This window comes from Oryzias latipes, chromosome 9, assembly GCF_002234675.1.
Source record: "Oryzias latipes chromosome 9, ASM223467v1".
Lineage (NCBI taxonomy): Eukaryota > Metazoa > Chordata > Actinopteri > Beloniformes > Adrianichthyidae > Oryzias > Oryzias latipes.
In genome coordinates, this window is record NC_019867.2 from 18,883,649 (window position 1) to 18,893,593 (window position 9,945).

Sequence of the window (9,945 nt, forward strand, 5' to 3'; positions counted from 1 at the left end):
TTAAACCCACCTGATTCAGAATCAAATGCAGGTTCTTGAATTTCATGCTAGTTATAATTTTTTCACAACACCTTTTTCAGTAAAACTTGTTTTCATGTTAAAAAATAATATTCATTCAAAAATTTAGTTAAAAACATTTGTTTTGTGTAGCAAATTGAAATTAAATAAAAACACCAAAGTGAAACTTTTCCAACATTTCAAAGCTTGCTGTACAAATTATTGTATGTTAGCTGTATCTGCATAAATAAGAACTAAAGCTCCCTATTTAAAATATTGTTTTAATTTGAGCATCACATGGACTAGAAACTTGTGTATTGAATGCACTGTTAAAAACTAAAATAAAATGCAAAAAAAAGCTACAAATGTCATTTTAAATTTTATTTCAATGGGTGAGACATACATGGTGTTCCCCAAATAGTAACTCAAATGTTATTTAAAAACAAATTATAAGATGAACCAAATTTTGAGTCAATTCTATACAGGAGCATGACTTTACACAGATATCCAAGACTAATCATTTCAAAATTTACGCTGAAACAAAAACTAATCAACAAAATTAAACTGAAAAACACAAACGACACTTTTTGTTTTGTTTTTTGAAGTAACAGTTCATTTCTTTCTTCCACCTCTTTCTTTCAGAGCCAGATGAATGATTGAACCATTCATCATGTTGTAGTAAGCCAGAGAGTTGGAATCTTTGATGAAAATTCCCTATAAAAACAAAAATAATTAGTAATAATGAATGAAGTGAAATTACAGCATGCACAAATGTTAAATGAACTACTCACCTCGTATTGTAGCTTTTGTTTTCCTGCTGGCATGCCTGTGGCTTCATGGATTTTGACTTTAATTACAGACACCTATGAAGATATTTCAGTTGCAGCATTTATGAATGAGACACTGGCTGTAACAAAAAATAAAAATAAAAATAAATCTGCACAGCCCTACCTGGTCTGTGAGAGGAACAGTGAAATTCAAAATCTGCCCATTCAGCTTCCATTCAGTCTTGTCTTGCATGTTGGGGACCTGAACCTTTACAGCCACAGGACCCTGGAGATTAGAAAATTGATAAGTTAGATTACATAGATAGAAAGATAAAACACAGAGAGAGAGATGGATAGCTTTGATGTCACAGTTTAACAAAACTAGTAAAAGGAATTAGCTAACAGGATTAAAAGGAATTAACGAGAAAGTTAAAAATCCCCATTTATATTTGTTCAGTTTAAATAAATAATTATGCAAATGGTGGGGGAAAAAAATTGGTGAACCTTTGATTTCAATAATTATTCTGTTAACATTTAATAAAGCCTTGTGCACCAAATTTTGCTTTTTGAACAGTATAATAAATAAGCCAGCGGAGTTTGTTGGTTAGAAATTCAGCCCAGGGTATTTCTGCAATTCGTCATCTCAGCAGACCTTGTTTCTACGAAGGAACTCCTCCTCTGGCATGAGGTTATCCTCCGTTTTCATCTTCTTGCTGGATGGCTCGTCTTCATGCGGTGGGGGTGGATGGTGGGGGGGAGCTGGAGCAGCGCTTGGAGGTTGAGGCATTGGAGGAGCGGGAACAAATGCTAAGAAAGAAAGAAAAAAGATTATGGCAATAAAAACATAAATAAAAGAATGTGGTTCTAATGCAGCCTGACACAAAAAAAACACTCTAGGTGTGAAACTGCTCATCCTACCTGTAGGAACAACCATGGGAGGTGGTCTGGGGGCCATGACATGAGGTGCAGACGGTGGCATAGGAACAACGTTGATGCGTGGGCCAGGAATCATGGGAGGCATTGATGTGAGAACTTGGCCTGGGGTAATGCGCACCACAGGAGGCCTTGGAAGCACCGGCACAGCAGACAGAAGAGTGGTCCGCACCGGAGGGGCCATCTGTTTGCCATCAAAAGAGAAAAACAAGTTCCAGGAAAGGGAAGGTAAAGTTTAGTTATCAAGCAGTGAAACAGAGAAGAAAGTCTAGGTCAAGGAATTCAAAAATATGTTTGTGCCTCAATTGCCCAGAGATCTGTTTGTGCACAGAAAGCTACATTAACGCAACACAAACTTAAGTCCTTTCAGACGGACACTTACAGAAACAGGGGGTCGAGGCACAGATGAGACTGGGGGGCTGGGTTTGGGTAAGTTGACTGCAGAAGAGGGCATGGGAGGCTGATGATTTTCACTTGGCTTGTTTGGACCAATCTTCTCTTTAGTGTCATCCTCTCCAACCAGGCCTTTGGCCTTATGAATAGCTTCGATCTGCTCCTGTAGAGTGATGTTGGCCTGCGCTGCCTGCTGGGTGCGAGCCATGCTTCCAGAGTGGCCATCCCAGGTAACCTGGACACGTCACAAGAATCCAAAAAGTTCAGACAAAAGTTGAACGCGTATTCACAAAAAATCTATCAGGTTGATAAAAAAACGAGTTCAAATGATGCTTTTCACAAAAACCATGCTACTTTCTACGGAACTCACCTTCTCCTCTGGCTTCTGGATTTCCTCTTCACCAATCTTCTTACCAATGGCTGTCTCTTCAACACCAAAGATATCAGTACGCCTCTCAGCGAGCTGCTTCAAGCTGCTCTCGATATCCAGACCAGGAGCATAGACTTCATCCTCTGTCTGTCTATCCCTGATGCTGCGGTCTCTTTGTTCCAGCCAGCGTGGGTCCAGCAGACCAATGCGCATGTGCTCCTGCATCTTGCTGGCTGGGATCTTCTCACCAGTGATTGGTGAAATGAGGTACTCATCTGGAGCTGCAACTGAGGGCATAGGCTTGGAGGCTGTGAAAAAAAAAAAAAAAAAAGGAAACAAGTTTTAATGCACCGCTTGTTTTATTTGCTTGTTTTTATACTTCATAATATTTCAATCACAGAAAAAAATGTACCTTTGGGATCATAGTCTTTTCGAATGATGACGTGGTCTGGAGTCGGGGGCAGAGGAGGTGGCATGGGGTTGTCAGGTGGAAGTGGAGCTTTAATTCCATCGTCCTCATCATCTGATCCCTGGAGAAGTAGCATTTTAAATTTGTGAATTTGCTACACAAGTAACCAAGAAACCTAGACAAGTGTTGGACTTTGTATAAATGTAGTAAATGATAACTGTTTACCTCATCCATGTCCTGCACTTGTGTGTCTTGGTCAGGCTGTGAGGGTTGACCTCCGGCTCGTTTCTCCCGTTCATCCTCTTCATCCTCACTCTCAACTTCCATCTCCACCTCCTCACTTTCTCCATACTTCTCATAGCGCTCCTGGATGAGGATTCGAGCACCAAGCTCCTCTGGAGTGGTAGGTGGGGGGAAGTGGCCTTGGAAAAACACCAAATGAATAAATTAATAACTATGGTTCTTGCAACATCTGGACCTGGTGTTCCTATAGTCATGCTACCTTGTTCATTGGGCTGGAAGTCCACAGTCTCCACCACGACAAAGTCATGCCAGTCAATTTGAGCATAGGCTACGCGTTCCTTCTCTCGCTCCTCTTCCTCCTTCTTTCTCTCACGCTCCTGGTACTTTGCCCACTCAACACGGTATCTCACCTGATGTTTGTAACAAGACAGTTTTAAACATAGAAAATAATCTTCTGAAGGCTAAAATAAATTACCTGGTCCATAACCTCCTTTGGATTCTCAGCCTCTCTCTTTAGTTTGGCCAGCAGACCCTTTGGGGGGATCAGAATCTAAAGGTTGAGGCAACATTTAAAAAAGTTCAATAACACAGTTTCAATAAAAAAACAAAGAAAGCTGTAATTTTTGTCCTTTACCTTGGTATATTGTTCCACCAGTTTTGTGAAGTAGTTGAAAAGGCTGTGCTGGGGTCTCAAAAAGTCAAATTGGTAGTTCCTCTGTTCTTTTTGCATGAGCTGGGTGAGAAACTGACGGCCGTTTCGTGCAACAAACTGGGCAGTGAGCTTCACAACATCAAGATCGAATGCAGAGATTGATGGAGGATCAGCTATGAATTCAAACTCTGGAGGCGGTTCTTTGGGGACCACAGTTTCCTGAATCACCTGGGACTGCACCTGATGAAGAAAAGGCAAGTTTGTATAAATATAAACCCTTGTAGGTCCGGGCACAGTAAATAGACAGTCCTTACTTTTTGTGGAAGCTGCTGAGATTGCTGCATAGCCTGCTGCATAACCTTGGGCACTGCGGCGGACGGTTCTTGAGCTTTGCCCTCCTTAAACTCATTGACTTTGTGGCGGTAGTAAGCATGGTAGGGATCGTTGGGGTTGAGGAAATTAAATTTTGGATTGTTGATCTCATTCTGACGGATTCTTGCTTCAAACTCAGGCCCATTCCTGTAAAGTGACAAGTATAGAGTCAAACTACAGATAGCAAACACCTCTTACAGCTGTACGTGACAGTTCTTTGGCAACCAACCTGGCAACAAAGCTCGCAGTCTTGTCAACTATATTACGGACCTCAGGAGGAGGATATATGATGCCAACAATAGGTTTAGTGGCTGGAGTTTCCTCCGGAGGTGTATCATTCTGACAAGAGAAGGTTCAAAGTAAGAATATTTATATTTAAAAATAACATCAAGTACAGTGAAGTTCCTCCTTAAAAATATTATTACACAAACATTATCAATTCACTTATTAATTAATAAGACTTACTTTAGGTAATTCTAAGATACACTGCAACAATTTAAACATTAAACCACTCGATCATTAAAAACCTGAGAATACAACTAACACATTTAGTCTAAACCATATGCAAAGATACCAAATATTGAAGTGCAATCATAGTTTAAGTAATATCTGTTACCTAATTTTATTGACTTTCTCAACTTGGGAATTTTTAGGGCCACACATATAGACGCAAACGTTGCCCCATATGTTTTACAGCTTTATAAACATTAGCATTTAATTTTGGACAGGCTTAGAAAGCTTTGCATAAAGGGGGCGAATTTTATAAGGCGATAAATCATTAAGAAAAGCGACGGATATCTGAGGCTAATGTTAGCTAGTTAGCGTCCTTACCTTGTTGTTAGGCTCAGGCTGAACCATTTGAACAGGCCCGGGCGGCATGGCTGCGTCTTTTTAACGAATCACCAATTTTACCTGAAAACACTAAAGCAACACACATATATTTTGAAATGAATTCTTTAAAAAAAATTCTGTAAGTCAAAAAGTAATAGCTAATACAGCTATAATTCTTTATTTGTCGACGTTAATACTCACCGCGTCTCGTTTTCGTTAACGCAATGGCGGCCAATTACTTCCGGAAATATCCGCTAAGAACTGTGGGACTTGGAGTTAACTGTTGCCAAGGAGACCTCACGTCAACAAGTACTTATAGGCGCCAAATAAGCGTTTTAGACATGAGTTTGTTGTTGGGTCGTCAGGATTCTATCAAGAATCTAAGAAAAGACCTCATCGATATTCAGGGTGCGGTTCTGGACGTGCTCTCCAGAACAGGACCAGTCTGCGCTTCCTCCTGGAAATTCCCGGACAAACTTTCCTGTCATCTAGACATTGTTGCTTTGTTGGAGGAATATGACTTCGTGGCAGGAGAAGATGACTTCAATCAGCATTCCCACATTATTCTCCTGGAATTGATGATTGACAGGTAACCTAATGTTGTATTGCATGTAAAATATATATATATATATATATATATATATATATATATATATATATATATATATATATATATATATATAATGACTTTAAAAGCATCTCTGCATGTTCTTGTTCCCCAACAAGGCTCCTGTTTCTTCTTCAAAGCGTCAGCGTTTATGCTGAACAACAGATGGGGGTCCACAGACCAGAAGGAGCTGCACACAGAGGCAGCATGTCAGTTGGTCTTGTGGTCAGGAATTATTGGGGGGATTTACTTCAATTTGCAGATAAAAAGGTAAAGAAACCTCTTTTTCTAGTAATGCCACAGGGATAAAAACACATGCAAAAGTATTTGACTTTAAATGCCTTTTATGTCTTTTTAGGAACTCTTCAAAAACATTGCAGAAAAGACAAATTCAGTGGAATCTGATGAGTCAAACGTCGAGTCCCCTCTCAATAGATCCAGCACAAGTTGCTCCAGGCATTCTTCCATATCCTGGTCTTCCACAAGCTCATTTAAATTCCTCCCACAAAATAACATCACCATCAGTTCCCCCGAACAAACCTCATTCCATCCTAAAACTGCCTCCCATAATGTCAGCTGCCAGACTGCACAAACGTCCCTCATCCCTTGTGGTACATGTCACCAAGTGCAATCTCTTTTGAGAAAAACTGGAGAATCTTTGATAGATCTGTTTCAAAGTGAAGGTCTACCCTCATCTCTGCAGCCTCTCTCAGCAGTTGTGGATGAGACAGTGAGGGTGGGACATCTGACTCCAGGTGATGTTGCACAGTGGGCCAATGAACAGCTCAGAGACATGCGCAGGCTGGCAAAACACCTGCAGGATGTGAGGGGAACGGTACTGCCCCTCCAAGACAGAGTAGCAGCAGCTGAAACGGATCGTGAGGCCATCAGATCTCAACTAAAAACAGTGCAGAAGGATTTTGAACAACAACTAGAAAAACAGCAAACAAATATAGAACAACTGGAGTTTTCACTGCAGGAAGCACAGAGAAGCGCAAAGCAAACTGAACAAAAGCAACAGGAGGAGCATAAACAGCTTAAAAAAGGTATTAATCACATTAACCAGCACAATAAAAACAAGTTAGGATCATGTTTAAACTTTTTTGTTTTTTCAATTTCTTTAAAACAGAAATCCATTCTTCAGAGGAGACCAATGCTAGACTTAGGGAGAAGGTAGCATTGCAGCAAGACACCATACACACTCTAGGTAAAATAGCCTAACTTCATTTGTTTTTATCATTTTCATAGCAAAAAAACGTTTTTTTCATAAAATTGCTGTGTTACTACATAACAAATCTTTGTCCTCCTTCTTAGAAAGTGAAAATAATTTTCTGCAAGTGAAAGTAAAAAAACTACAAACAGACCAGGAGGCATGTTGTCAACAGCAGCAAAGGATCCATCAGCTTGAGGAACAACTCTCTGACATTCAGCTGCTGCTTGATAAGGAGAGGGCCAAATACCAGAGTGCTTGCCGTCAGCAAGAGGTCTGTGTCTCAAAAAGAAAAGAAAAATCTATAACTACATGTTAAATCAGCTTGAGATGTTGAAACCTCAAATCGGTACCCGTTAAGAAGAAATCTGAATATAGATTTTGATGTTTTCTTGCTTTATTTTGTGTCTAGTCAACACAGGTAAAGCAGAAATCTTTGCTAAAGAGGGTTGAAGATCTTGATGAAGAGTGTGAAGAGCTGAAGAAGCAGCTGGTGGACAGCGAGGAGGCCCAAATGAAGTTAGACAATGAACTGCAACAGATGTCAGACGAGAAGAAACAACTGCAGGTTCAGACTGCTCAACAGCAGGTAGAATAAAATCAAATCAAATCAAACTAGAACATTCTCAATTTACAGGTTTGCCCACAAAGATAGTTTTGTCCTGTATTTAGAGACACTTGCTGTGTGTTTTTGCACTTCAGGACCTGTGTGGGGAGCTACAAAAGAAGAAACAGAGGTTAGAAATGCGCGAAGAGGAGTTGAAACAGCAGCTGCATGAACTGATGGATCGTGTTCGCGCTTTAAGAGACAGAGAGAGAATTTTGGTGGCGTTCCCAGAGCTCCACAACTGGGCCCAACCACAGAGTAGGCCATTATTGACTATTACATGCATTTGTTAACATTTGAATAAAAAATGTAGTTTTCAATGTTAATTTACTATGTTAAATCTAAACTTTTAGACTGTATGAATCTTTGTTCATTAGCAACAGGAAATGTCCTTTTGGACATGGAGAAGCAGCTGCAGGCTAACAGCATTCGTGTAAACATACTGGAGCAGGAGAACGCCACACTGCAAAAAAGCCTCCAGAAACTACGGAAAGCTGCACAACACAATGGCAGAAGTGTAAGTACAATAATAAGGTGGGGTTGGATATGTTAGATACCCTGAAATGAATCAATATGGGAAGAAGTATGGTACATGCTGTTGGCTGTAGTAGCTAAATTCTAATCTGTGACACTGTTTTCTGAACAATATTAAGTTGATTTTTTTCTTCTAACAGAAGTCTTCCCCTCAATGTGATGCAAACCAAACGACAAACAAAATCTCCTGACAGGAACAGAAGAATGAATTTCAAGTGTGTTATTCCCAACATTAAGCATGTCTTACATGTGGTTCAATAAACTGCTGTGCTTCTATCAGTGTCTTTGTTTTCTGTGCTCCACAGGCAGTGCAGCAGCACGGCTCACATGACATGCAGTTATAAAGAAGAAGGAGCCAGATGCACAGAACGTGGTCCTCACTGAACTGTGTCGAAGGATCGTATCGTGTGTCTGCCTTTCCTTTGTTGCTGCAAAATCAGCTTTAGAGCTTCCACTTCGCCACAGACTCTGCTACTGCTTAGTCATACATCAAAAACACCCCTTCACTCTCTGCAAATATTTGACTCAAGAAGTCTCATCTTGCAACTGTGTGTTTTAAGGGTGTATTCATTCAGGCTGGAATAGTCCTTTGGTCCAGACCAAGCCCACTTAATTTGGTCTGTTTCGAGTACTGACCCTTGCATTTGGTTTGTATTCCGACTGCCGTCAAGCAGACTTTCCTGTTTTGAACCAAAGCTTGTAAACAAAACCATGTGACTAAAGATCTCTTCAGTCTTCAGGAATTAAGAGGGGGCAAAGCAACAAGAGCAAGAATAATGGAAGTCCTGCCCTTTGCAATCCTTGTCGGGATGGTTAAATTTTTTAAACTTCATATTTTGCTGACCAATTTTGAACGTCTGTATCAACGTCATGTACAACACTTTTTACTTTGGTACGGTGGAGGTTGCTGAGGAGGCGACGGCTAAGAAGAAACACTGATAAGTGTTCATGACATATGGATTGTTGGGAATACTGTGTAAGAAGCAATGTGTATAACGTTAAAAGTTGTTTTAATTAGCCTGCATTCATTCGACCAAATTTCAATGAGTTGCTGTGTCTCATCGTTGCTTCATGTTTGTCTGTGGCTTATGTTGCTACGTTTCTACTATTTTTACATCCCATAATGTTGGGCTATGATGGCGTTTTGGTTCAGTTGTTCTGCTCAAAGCACAGAGACTATTCAGACTGAGAAAACTCAGAATGTACCGAAACTCAGTTCTATTGGAAACTTACCGAAATCACCTCGAGAGATAAGTCAAAAAGTGGTTCCTTGTCCTGGACCAGGGTCCACTTGGGTGTATTCAGGCTGAAAATTTGTTCTAGATTATTGGGGGAAGCAAACTCTGGTTCAGTGTAAGCATAACCAAATGTGTCCACTCTAGAAATACCCTTAAACAACACAGGCTCTGTGCCAAACAATGACTCTTCTTTGTTACATTTTTGGCTTTTTTGCTTTCGACAGTTATTTGAAGCTCCTCACACCTACTCCTTTTTGTAAAAAGTTGAGGTTTTATATTTTTTTCTGCACGATAAACAGTCAGTTGGTTGCTTGAACAACCTTGAATCACACGCATTTTTTCAGGGACAGCAGTCAATGTCAATGCAAGAAGAAGCAGGCGTTTCCATGGTAACACAAGCTGTGCAGGATTTTGAGGATTCACGGTCTGCGGAGTCGCTCCTCCCACTTCTGATACATTTTTAAGTGACAGAAATAAGAGTTACTTTTGATGTCTCATTTATGGAGGTTAGTTTATTTTTGCACATGTATCCCACTACAAGCCTTCAGTTGTGAGAGGAAGAGGAAATCTGGTTATTAAAGATGAACAAAAAAAATCTTTTTAAAATTCAAATTAAGTAAAAGTAAAAAGGAAATAAATAAAAATCTGCATGTATTTACAGAAATTGCACATTGCCTTGCTTTAATAAGTTCTTTCTTCTGCTGCCATAAAAATGAAATGGAATGTTTTTTTGGGCTATCTCTCTCTAAATTAGGAAATCACGCAGAGAGGGAATGCTCCAC

At 40.1% G+C, this 9,945-nt stretch overlaps 2 protein-coding genes across 8 annotated transcripts; one reads left to right on the plus strand and one right to left on the minus strand.

Annotated features, from left to right (window-relative positions):
* Positions 1–363: 363 nt before the first annotated feature.
* sf3a1 (splicing factor 3a subunit 1) lies at positions 364–5,285 on the minus strand. The gene is made up of 16 exons (XM_004072522.3): positions 5,169–5,285; positions 4,968–5,057; positions 4,366–4,475; positions 4,079–4,283; positions 3,747–4,004; positions 3,588–3,662; positions 3,372–3,522; positions 3,095–3,291; positions 2,873–2,990; positions 2,461–2,768; positions 2,080–2,325; positions 1,683–1,881; positions 1,417–1,571; positions 949–1,050; positions 789–860; positions 364–711 (listed from the first exon to the last, which is right to left on the minus strand). The coding sequence occupies exons 2-16, from the start codon at positions 5,013–5,015 to the stop codon at positions 610–612; spliced, it is 2,346 nt and encodes a 781-aa protein (XP_004072570.1). The 5' UTR covers positions 5,016–5,057; positions 5,169–5,285; the 3' UTR covers positions 364–609.
* ccdc157 (coiled-coil domain containing 157) lies at positions 5,180–9,943 on the plus strand. 7 transcript variants are annotated; one of them, XR_002873874.1, is made up of 10 exons: positions 5,180–5,556; positions 5,694–5,844; positions 5,933–6,620; positions 6,704–6,781; positions 6,889–7,058; positions 7,197–7,373; positions 7,487–7,649; positions 7,769–7,903; positions 8,066–8,140; positions 8,231–9,943. XR_002873874.1 is itself a non-coding variant. In XM_023958608.1 (10 exons), exons 1-9 carry the CDS (start codon positions 5,192–5,194, stop codon positions 8,114–8,116), a joined length of 1,983 nt encoding a protein of 660 aa, XP_023814376.1. In that variant the 5' UTR covers positions 5,180–5,191; the 3' UTR covers positions 8,117–8,140; positions 8,231–9,943. The 7 variants fall into 7 exon arrangements, 6 of the variants coding, with proteins under 6 accessions (XP_023814376.1, XP_023814375.1, XP_023814378.1 ...); XM_023958608.1 differs by having other exon boundaries at positions 7,769–7,908; XM_023958607.1 differs by lacking the exon at positions 8,231–9,943 and having other exon boundaries at positions 7,769–7,908; positions 8,066–8,201.
* The last annotated feature ends 2 nt before the right edge of the window (positions 9,944–9,945 follow it).

Bases quoted from the DNA above. Each gene is read 5' to 3' on its own strand.
- ccdc157 (XM_023958608.1), top strand. From the start codon at position 5,192: ATGGCGGCCAATTACTTCCGGAAATATCCGCTAAGAACTGTGGGACTT. The intron at 5,557-5,693 runs GTAACCTAATGT...TTCCCCAACAAG, and splicing joins CTGGAATTGATGATTGACAG to GCTCCTGTTTCTTCTTCAAA. The intron at 7,059-7,196 runs GTCTGTGTCTCA...TTTTGTGTCTAG, and splicing joins GTGCTTGCCGTCAGCAAGAG to TCAACACAGGTAAAGCAGAA.
- sf3a1 (XM_004072522.3), bottom strand. From the start codon at position 5,015: ATGCCGCCCGGGCCTGTTCAAATGGTTCAGCCTGAGCCTAACAACAAG. The intron at 2,991-3,094 runs GTAAACAGTTAT...CTACTTCTCCAG, and splicing joins AAGTGCAGGACATGGATGAG to GGATCAGATGATGAGGACGA. The intron at 1,051-1,416 runs GTCTGCTGAGAT...TCTAATCTCCAG, and splicing joins AGTTCCTTCGTAGAAACAAG to GGTCCTGTGGCTGTAAAGGT.